Source organism: Cygnus atratus, chromosome 3, assembly GCF_013377495.2.
Source record: "Cygnus atratus isolate AKBS03 ecotype Queensland, Australia chromosome 3, CAtr_DNAZoo_HiC_assembly, whole genome shotgun sequence".
Lineage (NCBI taxonomy): Eukaryota > Metazoa > Chordata > Aves > Anseriformes > Anatidae > Cygnus > Cygnus atratus.
Window position 1 is genome coordinate 109855 of NC_066364.1, and position 16967 is coordinate 126821.

Here is a 16967-nt window from a genome sequence, read left to right on the forward strand (position 1 = left end):
CAGTACAGTCAGTGATAAAGAGCCTAAATCCTTGGCTGGTGGCAAAGACAAGAAGTGGAGCAGTTAATATTAACGCCAACCATCAGGTTAACAGTCAGCTCTGCAATAACCAAGTGTGGATCAGACCTCAGTTACAGTGACCAAGAAGGAATGTGTCTTGCAAGATAAGAGACAACTAGGAATCTGTTTGTTCCTCTAAATCCTCTTGCATTCACATTCTTGCAGTTGCCAGCTTTATCCTTTGCTTTCCTCGGCAGTTCCCTCCCTAGCATGCAGGTAGAGGGAGAGGGAACTTTCCAGCATGACTCTTCTGGGAAAGCAAGATCAGACTCTCCATTCTTCTAACCACTGCTGACTGCAGCTACAAGAAAGCTCAGCATGGGAAGAATATAGTCCCCCAATCCACCAAGAGCATCTAAGAAGTAGCACTGAACAGCCTAGACAGGACCAGAAGACCATCATACCTGCCTTACACCTGCAAAGTTTTTTTTTACCTTCTCCTTTATCCTTTACTTCTCTGGGCAACCTGTTCCAGTGTCTCACCACCCTTTATTCAGAGGGTGAACACCACCATCCCTGGAGGTGTTCAAGGCCAGGCTGGATGGGGTCCTGGCAAACCTGATCTAGTGGGTGGCATCCCTGCCTATGGCAGGGGGGTTGGAACTAGATGATCTTTAAGGTCCCTTCCAACCCAAGCCATTCTGTGATTCTATTATTCTAAAATTCACCTAGGTTCTGTGAGACTTCCTTTTTCACCTGGCTGGAACCTGTCCCTTGCACAGACACTGCAGATTACATCCCTCCCATAGTAACAGCACTACCCTGGTCTTCCACAGTTCTCCTCCAAAGCACAAACCAATTCTCCTGTAACTCAAAAAGGCCTCCTGAAGTGACCATAAAAGAATTTGAGGGGCCCTAGTGCACTGAACTATGCATGAATGTGTCCACACTTGCACACGTGCACACACCAATATATCGTTGCTGCAGCTTGACCACATCAAGGGTATGGTCTAGCTGCTATTTAGCTCTAGATGTGCTACATGGTCAGGACAATACAGGATGCAGAAAAGGACATCAGCTAGACAGCCAGGAGCCTCAGGAGCCCCTGAGTCTGCCCTAAGTTGTAGGTAAGCCGAGCCACTTTAGCAGTCCCTTAGAGCCAAAGGAACTCACACGTTTCTGCTTGGCTTCACTCCTGCTTCCAGTTTCCCTGGCTCCACTCAGGTCTTCACAAAAATTCAGATCATATGACTGAGAGTATAGTCCAAATGCTTCTTAAACTCCAACAGGCTTGGCGCCGTGACTGTCGCTGGGGAGCCTGTTCCAGTGCGTGACAACCCTCTTGGTGTAGAACCTTTTCTTGATATCCAGCCTGAACCTCCCCTGTCACAGCTTGACACCATTCCCTCGGGTCCTATCACTGGTCACCAGAGAGAATAGATCGGCACCTGCCCCTCCGCTCCCCCTTGTGAGGAAGCTGTAGGCCATGATGAGGTCTCCCATCAGCTTCCTCTTTTCCAGGCTGAACTGGCCAAGTGACCTCAGCCGCTCATGTCTTCCCCTCTAGGCCCTTCACCATCTTTGTAGCCCTTCTCTGGACACTTCAATAGTTTCATGTCCTTTTTGCACTCTGGTGCCCAAAACTGCACACAGTGCTCAAGGTGAGGCTGCACCAGCGCAAAGCTGAGCGGGACAATCCCTTCCCTCAACCGACTAGCAATGCCGTGCTTGATGCATCCCAGGATATGGTTGGCCCTCCTGGCTGCCAGGGCACACCGCTGGCTCATATTCAACTTGCTATGAACCAAAACCCCCAGATCCCTCTCTGCAGGGCTGCTCTCCAGCGTCTCATCCACAAGTCTGTACGTAAGACACATTAGACTGGTGCTGCCTCCCCTGGGGGTAGGACACAACCCATGGCCATGGCTATGCCCTCATGCTCATGTGGAACAGCACCTCAGAGGGGCAAGAGCATCCCCAGCTCCAGAGGAGCCAGTGTGACTGTGCTGGGGGCACCAGCCTGGATGTCTGCTGTCAGTGACCTAACACCTGTGACCCCAATAGGCTGATGGTATTCACAAGTGTACTGGCTCTGCAGCTGGGCATAGCCATGGCCTCACTACCCAGTATGCATGCCTGTATGTGGAGCCTCCCTACACTGATATCCCCCCACACACACACCTTGGGTGCAGGCCCCTCACAGCATCCATATGCTCATGGATGAACCCTCCAGACCAGCTACAGACAGTGCTCAGTGGCCACAGGAGAGGCTGTACCAGTGTGGTACACCGGGCTGTGCCACTCGGGAATGGAAGCAATGGTAGTCAGAGGGAAGAGGAGGACACAGCACCATGGGCCACAGCACATGGCAAGAGGGCAGCATGTAGCACTGCTAGGAATCACTCTATACCAGGAGATAGGCCTGGGCTGGGAGGCAGCCTCCCTGGAAAAGGGGATGCTAGCAATGGGTCCATGCGACAACACATGAAAACAGTGGTGTGTAATACGGGCAGCCAGAGAGCACCCCTGCAAGAAAGGCATCTGTGTACCAGAGTGCCCATGCATTATAGGCACGTGTTAGAGGGTGGTGCAGACTGGGCACACATATGAATTTAATATGTGCACATGTGTGAGAGCACCAGTGCAATGCAACACACGTGCAAGACAGCCCAGGCCACACAGACATGCATGTGATCACGGAAGACGTGCCTGGTCTCTGGGGCACTGCCAGCAGTGCCAGGAGGGCAGGGTGAAAATGCTATGGAGAGGGTGCACCAGTGCCAGTTACCGGTGGGTGTCGTACTGGGGAGGGTTGGCACTGGGTATTACTGGGGGCACAGCACAGGGAGGGCTGGAAGTGGTGATTACTAGGGGTATGGCATAAGGGGCCGGCACTGGTGGTTGCTGGGGAACGACGCAGGCGGCGCCGCTGGTGGTTATGAGGGGAGGCAGCACTAGCGGGAATGTGGATACTGCACGGGGGCGCACGCCCGTTTCGGGGGCGGCGCCGGCGGTTTCGGGGTACGGCTCGGGGCGGCGCCGGCGGTCGCTGCGGTGCCGCTCGGGGGCGGGTGCGCTGGGCGGAGCTGGACCGGGGAGGACCGGGCGGCCGTCCCGCCCCCCCGCGCTGCGGCCGGGGCTCGGCCCCGCTCCGTCCCCCGGCGCAGGGAGCCGGGCCGGTGCCAGGGCTGCTGCCCGGGCCAGGGCCGCAGTCCCGGGCGCTCCTGCGTCGGCCCCGCTGCCATGGCCCATTTCTCGGCGTACCTGAACCCCGTCCTCGTGCTCTTCAGCTGCGACCTCTGCTTGGTGCGAGCCAGTAAGTGCCGCCGGGGCGCCCGGAGGGGCGGCGGGGGACGGGCCGGGCCGGGCTGGGCCGGGCCGGGCCACGCAGAACACCGCTCGCTGCCGCGGTGCCCGCACGGTGCCGCCGGCGGCGGGCGGGGGCTGGCGCTCGCCAGTGCCGGGCGCCGTCCCGTGTGTCCGCCCTGCCCCTCTCCCGGCCCCAGCCCGGGACGCCGTGCGCCAGCCCCCTCCCGCCGGCCTCCCCCCCTCGGGACTGGCTTTCCCTGTCCTGCCCGGCACGGGGCGCGCGTGGCAGGGCGGCCCCGCATGGCCTTGGCCGCGGCCCGAGGGGCTTGGCCCGGGCAGCCCGTGGCCCCCGGGACAGCCCCGCTGGGGCTGCGCCCTGCCCCGGGGTGTCGTGGTCTCTAAGACATCCGTGCCTTCAGTCGTGTTGCATCCCCGTGGGACCGGGATGAGATTGTGTGGCGGTGCTGCCCTCCCTTAACGTGACGCTAGGCTCTGCCGTACCCCAGGCGCCTGGAGTTGCCGGCTGTGGCTTTGGCTTGAGAAGCCTGCCACTTCTGGGCTGAGCTGTCGGGGAACGCAGCCCCTCCTTGTTCCCCAGTGGAGGAGAGCGTCCATGTTTCCCATCTGTGCCGCTCACCAGTGAGCTCTGGGTCCTGAGAGAATGAACGTGCAAGATGCTCCAGTGCTGTACAATGATCCACAAGCTGGTCTCTGATAGACATCCCGGTGTTTCACATTGCAGCATGCCTTCATGCCTTGCTGACTTGCTTTCTCTAGGCTGGTGTTTGCTCAGAGACCGAGGTATGTCTGTACCCAAGGTACCTCTGTCCTTTCTTCCTTTGACTCATCTGAATAACCTGTGTCAGTGGCAGCCTTCTGATATCTATTCACCTCTTGTCACATTAGTGATGCAGTAAATTGCCAGTATCAGACATGTTCTGATAACCTGCCATGGCGGAACTGGACTGCTTTATTCTGTACTTGGCCTTGTGTCCCTTGGCAGTCTCCTTGCACAATATGAACTACGTGGCCTGCTGGATTCAGGTAGAAATGCAGTCAGTGGTTGTTTAAAAGGAAGCACTTATTTTTAGTTGTGCAGTCTGATGCTTACTTCCCTGCTGCACAGATAAGTTGGACAAACATCTGTGTGCCCTTGAGCAGCAGTCCCAAGGGCAGTGGCCCAGGTGCAGGTGAGTTCCTCCTCTCCGGAGTCAGAGCAAGATGGGAAAATGCCAGTGGGCCTGTGCCCCATCCCTGTGCAGAGCCACATCTGTCAATGCCACTCTTGCAGGGCATCTGTCCAACCCTTTCTCTGACCTACAGAGGCAAGCTGTGTAGCAGAGCTAGCTGAGTGCTCAGCTGTCCACGGGTCAGCCCTCACTGCTTCCCAACCTCAGTCTGCAGTGCTGCCAACTCCAGTGCACAGGAGCAATTCTTCCCACCTCTTCAGCAGGCCTGAAAGGAATGCACTGCTGTACTGTCAGTAGAAAAGAGTGCACCAGGCCATAAGGTAGTGATTATTCTTTCTGAGGTGGTGCCCAATTCTGAATATGACTTTAATCAAAAGTGAAGCTGAATAACTTATAAATGATGCAGAATCATTAGCAATTAATGCATTGTTCAGGGCTTAACTGTGGCATGCTTTTTCCTAAAGAACCCAGCAGAGTGTTGGAGGATCTTGGCTTTACAGAAATTTTTTTTAGTAGTCGGTATCAGAATATATATATTTTTTGAGTCCTCGTACTCGCAGATCTTCATGGCGGAAGCTCTGGTATGAGACTGCCTCTGACCTCAGCTGTAGAGCAGACAGGAGAACATGGGCTTCATGTGGTGATCACATGCAAACTTCCTGTGGTGCAGGCTGTCCTTTGGAGGTCTTGTCCTAATGACTTTCATTAAGTTATCTTGTATATCCTTGGGGTTAATCATTGTCCTCTATTTCCAGGGTGACTTTCTGTAGTTTCAGCTTCTGAAACTTCTTGTCCTCTCTCTTTCTGCTAGATGTGCAAATCCCACGTGCTTATAATGTCTTCTCTACAGTTTGCTGAACTGTGAAATGACTAAGTGACATGGATTTTTCCAATGAAGAACTGCAGCCTGGACGCCTTCAGATCTCATTGTCACACAGGTTCAGGTCCACTTGCCTGGAGCCTGCACTCAGCGTGTTTGCAATGCATGAGGTCTGAAGCACTGACTAGCCACGTGCACTGTGGCTCTGCCATGCCTGTATGTCTCTTGCCCTCCCCTGTCTCCCTTTTGAGCATATGGGGACTGGTTCTGGGAATTACAGCAGGGCATTCTGGCTTTGGGTGTACTCCCTTTGCAGTTTGACACAAGGGTGGTATCCCCCCAGGACACCCTGCTGCTACCAGTAAGAGAAAGTCCCGACAAAGGGCCTGTTTAAGCTCTGTCTAGGTAGAACTTCATAGAATCATAGAATGTCCTGAGTTGGAAGGTACCCAGAAGGATCATTGAGTCCAACTCCTGGATCTACACAAGACTGAGTAATAATTAAACCATATGTCTGAGAGCTTCCAAATGCTTCTTGAACTTCAACAGGTTTGGCGCCATGGCCACTTCCCTGGGGGGTCTGTTCCAGTGCCCAACCACCCTCTCATCGAAGAACCTTTTCCTGATCTGTAACCTCCCTTGACACAGCTTCATGCTGTTCTATCAGTGGTCACTAGAAAGAAGAGATCAGCACCTGTCCCTCCACTCCCCCTTGCGAGCCTTGCTGGCTGACAGGGTGCTGTCTGCAATTTAGCTGTTAGTTGTACAACACTTGCACAGTGGTCATGGCTGGACCAGAAAACAGAGCTCATCTGTGTTGAGCTCAGCCCTTGTGTGCACAGGACACACATGCCTCAGTCAGTGGGCTATGTATGTCTCAGGACTGCAGCTCTATTCAGCCTGTTTTGCTTTTGGCTCCTGGGAGACCAGAGTGTGCAGACAAAAACATGGCTTAGAGACTCCCTCCCACAGGGTAGAGTGATGAACAGGATCCCCACTGACAAAACTCTAAGGAGACACGCTTTCATGGGATAAAGGATATTCAAGGGAGTCTTTTAAAGCCTTTCCTGTTTGTCAGCCTCCTGTTCTGATGAGAAGACACAGAATACTATGATGTCCTCATTTGCGTTGTCTCCTGTGATTATACCTCCTGGTAATGCAGCAGGCTTCTGCTAGGGAGGCACTTGCTCCCAGTGTCTCTCTGGGAAATTGTTTTCTGGGCTCTGTGTGTGACTGTCCTGGCTTAGTTGTTCTTGACAGACCATAATCCTGCATCTTTCAGAGTGGTAATCACAATTTTCCTGGTTAGATCTGCCCAGGAGCCAGATATATTCAAATGTGAATGAATGCATTTCAGTGGTTGACCTGCAAAAAATGACCTTTCCTAGTCACTCCTATGTTTTTTGTTGGTGTTGTTATGGTGGTCTTTTTTCTCCTGTTTCCAAGTCCCCCCTGGGGCTCTTTTTTTACCTGTGTAAGTCACAGCATTGAACCTGTACTACACAAGCAGCTTGTAGAAGGACGCTGTCTTGTTTACAGGTAGAGAAGGACACAGGAACAGCATCTTCAGTGTCTTTCTTACACACTCATGTATTTAATTTCTAGACAGAATTTGTCTATGTGTGCAAGTCTGCCTACCTTTGTAGGATTCTGTCATGTTCTTCTTAGTGCTATGAAATCTCAAAATAGTAATGGTGCAGCCCATGGGTCAATCAGACCAGCTTTCCGAAGAACAGCGATAGTTAAGTGTTGTTATCGGCTTTAGAGCTGATGGCATTGCATTGCCGGGAAAGTTAGCTCTGCCCTCTGCACTGGGCCCTCCTCCCCAGCTTAGAGCAGGGAGTAATGCCAGGCAGATGAGATGGCCAGATTGAGTTCCATAGTGTGTTTATTCCAAGCTGTCCCATTTTTCTGTCACAGTTGATATATAAATACTGTGTCTGTGCTGCTTCCTACGCAGTTCTGGATGGTGTGCCAGGCATTTGTGATGTGCACATCCACAGAGCAGTCCCAGAGCTTGGAGAAACCTCATTTCACTATCACAGTCTTGGTTCAAGAATTGCATTAATGTAAGATTTGTTTGAACTCTGAACCCTACAAAAACATGAGACTTAACTGCCAAGAAACTACTCTGTATCTGGGCTGAGCAGCAGCATGTTGTGTCAGGCAGCCCTGCTTTTTGCTGCTGCTGAAGCTGAATGCAGTAAGCTTTCCAGCAGATGAAAATCTGAGCAGCAGTGTCCTGCTCAGCCCTGAAGGTACCTCAGATCTGCAAGCAGCTGCCCTCATGAAAAGCTGATGTGAATGCCATTGTCCCCTCTGATGGCAGGTATCTGCAGTGCTCTGCGACAGTCTACAGAGGCCTTTCCTTTCATTTAATTTTGATCTGCGGGATCTGGTTAAATTGCTATAACAGTCTCTTAAACTATTCTGTAATAATTTTTTGCTCAGGACAGGCCTTCATGCATTTCCTATCATGATGTCTGCAAGGTAGAAGGAGCCTACCAGAGTCCCTTCATGTCCTGTGCTGGGTCTGGCAGCACAGGCCAGCACTGCTAATTTCTTTTACATGGAACATGTAATACAAGCAATGGGCTGTGTCTGCCACTGCAAAAAAGCCCTTTAGAGAAGAGCCAGTCAGATGCCTCACAAGCTTGTCCTCTTTTCCCATTGTAGTGCAGTGCAGAGGGTGGGGTGACCAGTGAGCACATTTCTCACCAACAGCCAGGTAGAGAGGAGACCTGGACAATGAGCAATGACTGACAAAGCCAGTAGGTGCCATAGAGGGGTAGCTGCACAGGAGTGGCTCTGTGCTGCACCCCCTACGCAGTGGGCAGCTGCCCACTAGCCCAGGAAGCACTGTGCAGCGTGTGTGTTGTGGGACTCAGTCTTGTTGACCTGACATGACCCTCCTCTTCTGGGGAAAGATTCAAGGGAGGAACTGCTCCCTGTAGCCCTGATCAGCATGCTGCAATGGGCAGCTGTTGAAGAAGATCCTCATGGTGGAGTGCGGGGCTAGGTGCCTTTTCTGAGAGATCTTTTTTTGCCTCTTTCATGTGCTTTGCCTTGGTCCCTCCCTGGCTCACCCAGACAGGCCACCGTCCCCTGTCAATGTGACTGTGACACAGCTGAAGGCGAACTCTGCCACAGTCTCCTGGGATGTTCCAGAAGGAGATGTGGTCATCGGCTACGCCATCTTACAGCAGGTATCCAGGCTTTGTTCCCAGTAGTCTGGGGACTATTCTCACTGATTTACCAGCATGCTCCTGTCAGCCCTTTGGCTGCAGTTTGGAGCTCTTCAGGCACATGCCTGAGAACACCTCCACTGTTGAGCAAACTTTGCTGGGGTTCCCTGTCTAAGCCATCTATGCTGGGGGTGGTGGGGAGGGGCACAGCAGACTGTGGGCTGCATTGTGGAGTGGCTATCCCTCCAGTGGCTTCTCTGCGATTTCTTTGGATGAGGACAGTGCTCCAGCCACGAGATAACCCTTCCTTGCTTGCCTTGCTCCACCTCCACAGCCCCAGGTAGTGGTGAGTTCTCCAGGGAGGCACTTGGCTCTTTGGCCATGCAGGGATGCTGTGTAGCAAGGTGCTAGCCAGTCTGGCCCATCCCAGGGGTGTATGATTGGAAGGAAGGAGCAAGGGCACTGTGCCCAGCATGGCCTTGCAGATGGGGGCCTGTGTGTGGTGCAGCTGGGAACAGCCTCCTGGGGATGACAGCTCTTCACTCTGGCAGCGGCAAGATGGACAGATGCAGCGCTTCATCCGGGAGGTGAACACCACCAACCGGGCCTGCGTGCTGTGGGACTTGGCAGAAGATGCTGATTACATCATCCAGGTGCAGAGTATTGGCCTGTATGGGGAAAGTCAGGCCAGTAAGCGTGTCCACTTCCGGACCCTGAAGGAGACCGACCGCCTCCCCTCCAACAGCTCCAACCAAGGTGAGGCAGCTCCTTCCAGTTTGCCCAAGTGCCACTGGTGGGGGCAGACCTGGAGGTCTCCACAGCACACAGGCAGGGATTCAGCAACCAGTGAGTGAAGTTCTGACCTGGGTAGCCAGCTGCCTGGGATGCACAGGGTCATACAGGCTGCTGTTGTGTTCACCATGACCATGGTGAAAGCTCCGAACAATGCTTTATAGCCCTCCTGTCCTAGATCTTGGCAACCTGTTCAGCTAAGCAAGCTAGTACATACAAACTGCTGCCCATAGGAAGTAAATATTGAATTGTCTCTCAGATCTACCAGCCTGCAAGCTACCAAAGGACAAATACGAGAACCCCATAGTCTCCTTTCCTCTTCATACCCATGTTGTGCCTTTTGCCTTGGGATTGCCTAAATGTTGGCCATTAATCCAAGAGAGATGACGCACAGGGTGGGTCCATCAGGCCTGGACTCTCTCCAGCACTAGCCATGAGTGGGTAACAGGGCAAGCAGATGAGATACTTTCCTCAGGACTTTTGTTTTCAGCTCAGGGCCTTCCTAAGCAGCCCTGGTCCCTACATAGAGAGTAACCTTAGTGGGCTTCTCTCACATGCATTGTGTAGTCCCTATTTGAACACACACAAGCTTTTAGACTCCCTGACCGTATTTGGCAGCAAGAATGCTTTGTCTGACACAGGAAAGCCACAGGTTGCATGTCTTCTCCCCAGTCAAGATGTCATCCCATGCCTGTTTGTCAGGGGGATGTGGGCCTCTCTCTGTTGCTCCTTCTCAGATCCTTGACTGTTGATGGTCCTGAGGTAGGGTCTGGTAGGAGGGTGACTGCTGCCTGCTGCCTGGATGCTCTTCTCCACAGGTGACATCACCATGGAAGGGCTGGACAAAAACAGGCAACTGCAGACAGGCGAAATTATCATCATTGTGGCTGTGCTTCTCATGTGGGCAGGTGAGTGCTGCAAGCAATGTTCTGGCAGGTTGTAACAGAGGCATAGTCTAGGGTGTGCAGAGAGGATGGGGATTGGAGAGTGCAGAGGAATATTGGCAATGGTCCTGGCATCCTCCTTCCTAACAAGTCCATTGAGCCTCTGTAGGAGCTTGAGCCAGTGAGGTGAAAGAAGGAACAACAGCCACTGCTGACCAATGATGGCCTGAAGCATGTGGGCTGGTTAGCCTGCCTGCTGTCCTGGAAGAGCAGGAGACGATGTGGGACCCAAGCAATACAGAATTATGGTGTGGGAGCATCACAGTTGACATTAACTATTGTGTAACTTGGGCCTTAATCTATCTTGTTTGATATCGTTGTGATAATATTGCTCCACTGGCTGGTAGTAGCTGTGCCTCAGTCTACTAAAACTGTAACATTTTTGAGCTATTTCTGTACAGCAACCAATTAAAGCCAGTGCCCCAGGAAACAGCAGGCTGCCCTGGGAGCAAGGAAGCCTCGGATAAAACAGGAGGCTCCTGACACATCACACAGAGCTGTTGTGAATGGGAAATCATTTGTCCCCTACCCTCTTCCCAGTAAGGGAGGATTTTTAAGTGGCATCTTGCAGGAATCTCTCCTCGTCCTGGCCTTGAACACTCTTCTAGTGCACTGGAAGAAAATACAAGATGGCTGCTGCTAACTGCACACCTCATGCAGATTGTTGTATCAGAGTACCAACAGTGATAAATCAGATCCAGGTGGCTGTGATAACACCCTGTAGTTTGAATGTGTCCAACACATTTAATGATTACAGTTCAAAGCATTGCTCCAAAGTCCTGTGTTGATGGTCATAAGATGTGTGGCATGCAGTGCACAAGGCGCTGTAGAACCCTGACAGAGTGATCCACAGTTTGCAGGGCAAGAAAAAGCCAAGGGCTGGCTTTTGTGAGGACTGCAAGCATCAGGCCAGTAACTTCAGTGCCTTGCTGGAGGCACTCAGCACACTCAGCTGCTCACTGACCTAAGGGGCTGTCCCTCTCAGAGTGCCTCAACATCTGCCTTTGGCCACAGAGCACTGAGCCATGCTTATGGCTGAGCACTGAACACCTCACATACCTCATGTGCGCCCTGATAGTTTCAGCTGCATCTTTGCCTTGTCTGCCCAAGGAGATTGGCCTGGCCACACTTGCTGAGTTTTCTGGAATAGCAGTCCAAGCTGGAAGAGGTGGAGGTTGTGGGTGACCAGCACCCTGGGGTGCCTTGGTCCTGACTGCTCTCCAGCTGTAATGTCATGGAGAGAGGAGGCAGAAGGCAGCCAATGTGAGGGAGTCTTTCATCCCTCCTCTTTCTGCAGCGGTGATCGCCCTCTTCTGCAGACAGTATGACATCATCAAGGACAACGATTCCAACAACAACAAGGAGAAGACAAAGCCATCCTCAGAGCACAGCACACCAGAGAGACCAACTGGAGGGCTGCTGCGGAGCAAGGTGAGTGGGGAGGGCTGGCATTTGATATCTGCTGTGTCTTAGTGCCTGGACAGGTTCTTACTCTCTCCAGAAACAGAAAGACCCTAGCTCATGCTCTCACTCTAAAAACTGAGGACTGCATTGAGCCCTGGCCTCTCTGGGACAGTCTGTATGCCCCATGGGTGACTGCAGGAGAAACACCAGTAGAGATGGGAGGATACGTCAGTTGGGATGGCTCCCATATTGCAGAATGTTATCTGTCCTCTTGCCAGTGCCTTGCCCCATCACCATGTCACTCTGAAGCTACACCTCTTCTGCATCCTATAGAGAGGTCCAGGTCCTGCCTGTTCAAGCAAAAGGCAGCTGAACTGATCAGCTTTCTTAAAATTCCTACACTAGTCTCTCTCTGCTAGCTTTCAGCCTTCTCCAGGGCCTGCTCCAGGCCATCACCACACAGGTCATTCATAAGAAAGACTCCAGAGCTCCTTCCTCACCCTGATGGAGGTACTGTGCCAGGCTGTGGATGGGGATGGACCAGTACTTTCATGTGGCTGTTCCCTTAGCACCTGACCCTTCTTTGTTACTCAGCAAAGACTGATTTATAACCCTGATACTTGTGTTCTAATGGGACCTTGCATTAGGTTTTTCCCATGGGTCTCATTTGCATCCTCTGTCCATGGTATGAACTCCATTCACCATGGTGCCTACCAGCCCCTCTGCTTTTATATATCATTGGTTTCCAGGGGATGCCAGGGCAGAAACTTCCTGTTTGGACTTCAAAGGCCCAGTTTTCTCTGCTCCTTCAGGTTTACCAGCTTCCTGATTACTCCTTGCCAAAAATATCCTTCCTACTGGATTTCTGCTCCAGACTCACCCTACTCATACAGGGCTTCAAAAGCAGGTGCACAAGCCCATTCTTGTTGTTTGCTAATTTCATCGTGTGTGCAGGGCTGAAGCACCTCACGGTGTCTTTTTGAATTCACTGTATTCTTGGGATGCTTGCAAGTGATAACACTGCAAGTTTATCCTCACAATCCTTAATTACAAAGCTGGGAACAATGTATAGGAAAGAAAAAGCAGTGACATCATTATGCTCTGCATTTGCTTCCACTCCTGGCTTCATGGTCAAGCTGCTGTAAAGTAGCAGACAATCACAGAATTGTAGCGGTTGGAAGGGACCCCAAGAGACCATCGGGTCCAACCCCCCTGCCAAAGCAGGTTCCTTAGAGCAGGCTGCCCAGGTAGGCGTCCAGACGGGCCTTGAATATCTCCAGAGAAGGAGACTCCACAGCCTCCCTGGGCAGCCTGTTCCAGTGCTCTGTCACCCTCACCGTGAAGAAGTTTCGCATGTTGGTGCAGAACTTCCTGTGATCCATTTTGTCGCCATTGCCCCTTGTGCTGTCCCCACAAACCACTGAAAAGAGGTTGGCCAAATCCCTCTGTCTGTCTCCCACACTTCAGGTATTTATAAACATTGGTAATATCCCCTCTCAGTCTTCTCAAGGCTGAACATACCCAGGTCTCTCAGCATTTCCTCACAGGGGAGATGTTCCAGGCCCCGTATCATCTTTGTGGCCCTCCGCTGGACTCTTTCCAGGAGACCCCTGTCTTTTTTGTACTGGGAAGCCCAGAACTGGACACAGTACTCCAGGTGAGGCCTGACCAGGGCAGAATAGAGGGGGAGGATCACCTCCCTTGACCTGCTGGCCATGCTCCTTTTAATGCACGCCAGGATCCCATTGGCCTTCTTGGCCACCAGGGCACACTGCTGGGTCATGGCCAACCTGTCGTCCACCAGGACCCCCAGGTCCTCCTCCACAGAGCTCCTCTCCAGCAGGTCATCCCCGAGCCTGTACTGATACGTGCAGTTGTTCCTTCCCAGGTGCAGGACTCTACACTTGCTCTTGTTAAACTTCATTTGGTTTCTTCCTGCCCAGCTCTCCAGCCTGTCCAGGTCTCGCTGAATGGCAGCACAGCCTTCTGGCGTGTCAGCCACTCCTCCCAGCTTTGTGTCATCGGCGTACTTGCTGAGGGCAGACACTATTCCCTCATCAAGGTCGTCGATGAAGATGTTGAACAGGACTGGACCCAGCACTGACCCCTGGAGAACGCCGCTAGTCACAGGTCTGCAAAGTAATGCAGCTCTTGATGTCCCTGTTACAAAGTATAGCCATGGGGACATTCACCTTCTTCCCCTTACTTCAATGGGTAAGGGCTGCGCTACAAATCACATACAAGTATGACTCCATCCCTTCCCAGTGGTTTCTCTGAATGCACATATCTGCTGTGCTATTCAGTAAGCACAGTCTTTTCAGTGTAAAGGAAGGTGTCTGTTCATGCTTGCAACAGTTTTTGAAAAAAATCCACCCCACTACAGGTAGCCTTTAGTTCCCTTGTCACACTCCAGAGCTGTTGCAGGGAATAACAGTGAGACAGCTTGACATAAGCTGGCCTTATCTGTTCCTCCACTCGTCATGCCATGCTTTGTGGATTCTCTGCCCATGGCGGGTGTCCTCCCACACCCTCACGTACCTTTTCTGCTGTGAGCCCTGTATCTACCTTCTCTCCAAGGGCCGCAGTTGTAGCATGGGGTGGTGGTTTAACAATGGGCTGCTAAGAACCTCCACACCATATTGAATTGGATGTACTGAAATTTCCATGGCAAGGTTTTGGTAGTGGGGTTGGCTTCTTGTGAGAAGTGTCCAGAAGCTGCCCCATGTTAGGTAAGAGCCAGTTCTAGCCAGCTCGAAATGGGACCTGCTGCTGGCCAAAGGTGAGACCAGGTAAATCTAGTACACATGACTAGGAACCAGACAGAAGTCACCAGACATCTGCAAGCCCTGGAGGCTGAAGAGTGTGAGGCTGGGTGCCTGGTTCTCCTGGGGGTACTAGGGCACAGCAGTGATCAGAAAGGCTTCCTGGGGAGGCAAGTGTGGTGTGGCTGATGGGACTTACTTGGAGTGAGGCAGCAGCTAATGCAGCTGAACTACCTGAACCTTCTGTCAGGAGAGATTAATGCAAATAGGTGGGGCTTAAGGGTTAGTTCCATTGGTCTCCTTAGGGAGACACTGAAGGCAGGTCTCTGCTGCAGCACACCCACACCTCAGCCCATATCAGACAGCTCAGCTGGCACCCCTTTTGCAGAAGAGGTGTGCTGGTCTTGGTGCCTGCCATGGGAGGGTGGGGGTTCTGCCATGGGGTCTGCATCTCAGGTTCTTAGCAAAGCAGGGCCTTAAAGCATTTTTTTTCTCCCATAGAAGTCTCCCTCTGTCAATATAATTGAGGTGTAAGTGCAGCACCAGCTCTGCGTCGGGGGTCCTGGGCATCCTGCCAGAGCCAATACAGGCCTTGGAAGAAGAGGCAGCACCAGGCACCCAGCCTGGAACTCTGCATGCGAAGATCTGCGTATCCGAACTTACGCTTTCCCGAGGGCACCTGTCCAGGGACATGCATGGAGCCGGCTCCCAGCTGTGCATGCAGCACACGGCCCTGCCCGTCCCGCATGCCAGGCCCCGCTTCCCCGCCACTGTGGAGTGCGGAGCTGAGCAACAGGTTGGGGGCACACCATTACCCCAGGGGAGCAAGCCTGGGGAAGCAGAGGGGCTGGTGTCCCCTCCTGCTCACAGCCCTGACGAGAGGCAGCATCCCTGTGCTTTGGCTTGGCCAATGGCCTGGGTGCAGCCAGGTGGCACCAGACTCCTGCCCAGGAGATATCCTGGGGCAGACCTTGCTCTCAGCTGCTGTGTCAGCCTGGGGGTGGGGTGGGGGGTGCAGGAGCTACTCCCCTTTTGGCCCCAAGACTGAGGGGATGTGGCAGTGCAGGTGGCCCCCGTGCTGCCAGGGAAGTCATAGAGAGGTGGCAGCAGGGTTTGGGAAGTCATGGAGAGGTGTTGGGAGGGTCTGTCTGTGGGGTTGGGCACACTTAGTACAGCTGACAAGGGGATCCCTGATGGAGGACAGGCTTCACTGCACCCCATCACTGCAGTGCAGGGGCTTCCCATGCCTCTCCCTGCTGCAGTGCATGAAAACTCAAATGAGAGCATGAGGAGCTAGTGCTGCCACAGTGTGTGGTTGGGCTGCAGAATGTGCAGCCAGGGCAGAGTGCCAGTTGGTGCAATCCTGTGGGGTGCAGTGAGCCTCACAAAGCTATGGGAACAGGCAGGGCCAGTGCACAGCTGTGGCTTTGCCATTTCCCTAGTAGGGCTCACTGTGAGCAATGCCGTGTGTGCTCCATGGATAACGTGGAGAGCCCTAGCCTGGTCTCAGCTGTTTTGGCAGGCTGTGTGCTGCAGAGCTCATCACCACTCTGGGGACAACCTTAGCTTCAACAGTGTCACATCCCGCTCCTGGCTTCTGTCCTGCAAGTGTGTGGTCACTGCTGATACTCCCTCTTCTGGAGCTAGCCCCATGGCCTGCACCAAACTGGCTGGTGCCACACAGACCTGTTAGGAAGGTTTGGCCATGAATACCCACAAATGGTAGACCTCTCATTCAACTGAAGACGGTGTGAGTTGTTAACCATCTTAGGGCTGGTTAACAGATAGTATCTGGATTGTTTGTTTCCTGGTGCCTGCAAGCAGAAGTCTGTTACTGGGTATCTACATTACTTTGTGTCCGAGGCTGAGGCCTGGCCCAGCTATGCCCTCTTGCCAGAGGCAGGGGGAACAGAGTGACATGATGAGCCACACTGCCACAGGGGTAGCTGGTGCCCTGGCTGCTGCACTTCCCTCCACGCTCTGTTCTGTGGCTGGTCACTGAGCTGGGGTGCTGGCTCTGCAGCCCTGGACTCAAGCATCACAGGATCCAGCGTCTTCCAGGAATAAACCTTCCAGCAAAGCACTTTCAGGACTCTTCATTCCAGGTGCTGCTCAGCTCCTGCTGCAGGACTAGACTGGGAAGGGACAGGGTAAGCAACTTCCTGTGGCAGGGTCTTTTCAATAAAAGCATCCTGGCTCAAAGGTTACAGCATTGTCCCTGCAGCATTTCAGGTCTGTGCATGTGTGTATGCGTGTGTGTGCATGTGCAGGGCCAGGAAAAGGAAGATGATGCCAGATCCCAGCAGGCTACTGGCAGGAGAGGACTGTGCTGCTCTCCAGGCAGGTGAGGAGAGGGATACCTGAAGAGCAAAAGCACCATGGTAGCGAGGGCCAAGTGCTGCTGTGCTGGACAAGCCATACTGCTTTGCCAGCTACCTTTTCGTTAGAGAAGTACATAAAAAAAAAAAAAGTACATTAGGAAAACACAAATGTTTTTAAAATCTCTGATGCCCTGGAAAATGTTTATGCAATTCTGGAGGCTCAGAGTGGACACACACCTA

At 52.9% G+C, this 16967-nt stretch overlaps 1 protein-coding gene across 4 annotated transcripts; it reads left to right on the top strand.

Moving 5' to 3' along the window:
- The first annotated feature begins 3113 nt into the window (after positions 1–3113).
- On the top strand, positions 3114–16613 carry FNDC4 (fibronectin type III domain containing 4). Of its 4 annotated transcripts, XM_035568350.1 has the most exons (7): positions 3144–3316; positions 4052–4110; positions 8410–8525; positions 9056–9260; positions 10115–10204; positions 11538–11671; positions 14908–16613. In XM_035568350.1, the coding sequence occupies exons 2-7, from the start codon at positions 4053–4055 to the stop codon at positions 14938–14940; spliced, it is 636 nt and encodes a 211-aa protein (XP_035424243.1). In that variant the 5' UTR covers positions 3144–3316; position 4052; the 3' UTR covers positions 14941–16613. The 4 variants fall into 4 exon arrangements, with proteins under 4 accessions (XP_035424242.1, XP_035424243.1, XP_035424239.1 ...); XM_035568349.1 differs by lacking the exon at positions 4052–4110 and having other exon boundaries at positions 3114–3316; XM_035568346.1 differs by lacking the exon at positions 4052–4110 and having other exon boundaries at positions 3145–3316; positions 8990–9260.
- Positions 16614–16967: the final 354 nt, after the last annotated feature.

Coding starts and splice junctions, on each gene's coding strand:
- FNDC4 (XM_035568346.1), top strand. CDS start 3,244: ATGGCCCATTTCTCGGCGTACCTGAACCCCGTCCTCGTGCTCTTCAGC. Junction 3,317..8,409: donor CCTCTGCTTGGTGCGAGCCA/GTAAGTGCCGCC, acceptor TGGCTCACCCAG/ACAGGCCACCGTCCCCTGTC. Junction 9,261..10,114: donor CTCCAACAGCTCCAACCAAG/GTGAGGCAGCTC, acceptor TCTTCTCCACAG/GTGACATCACCATGGAAGGG.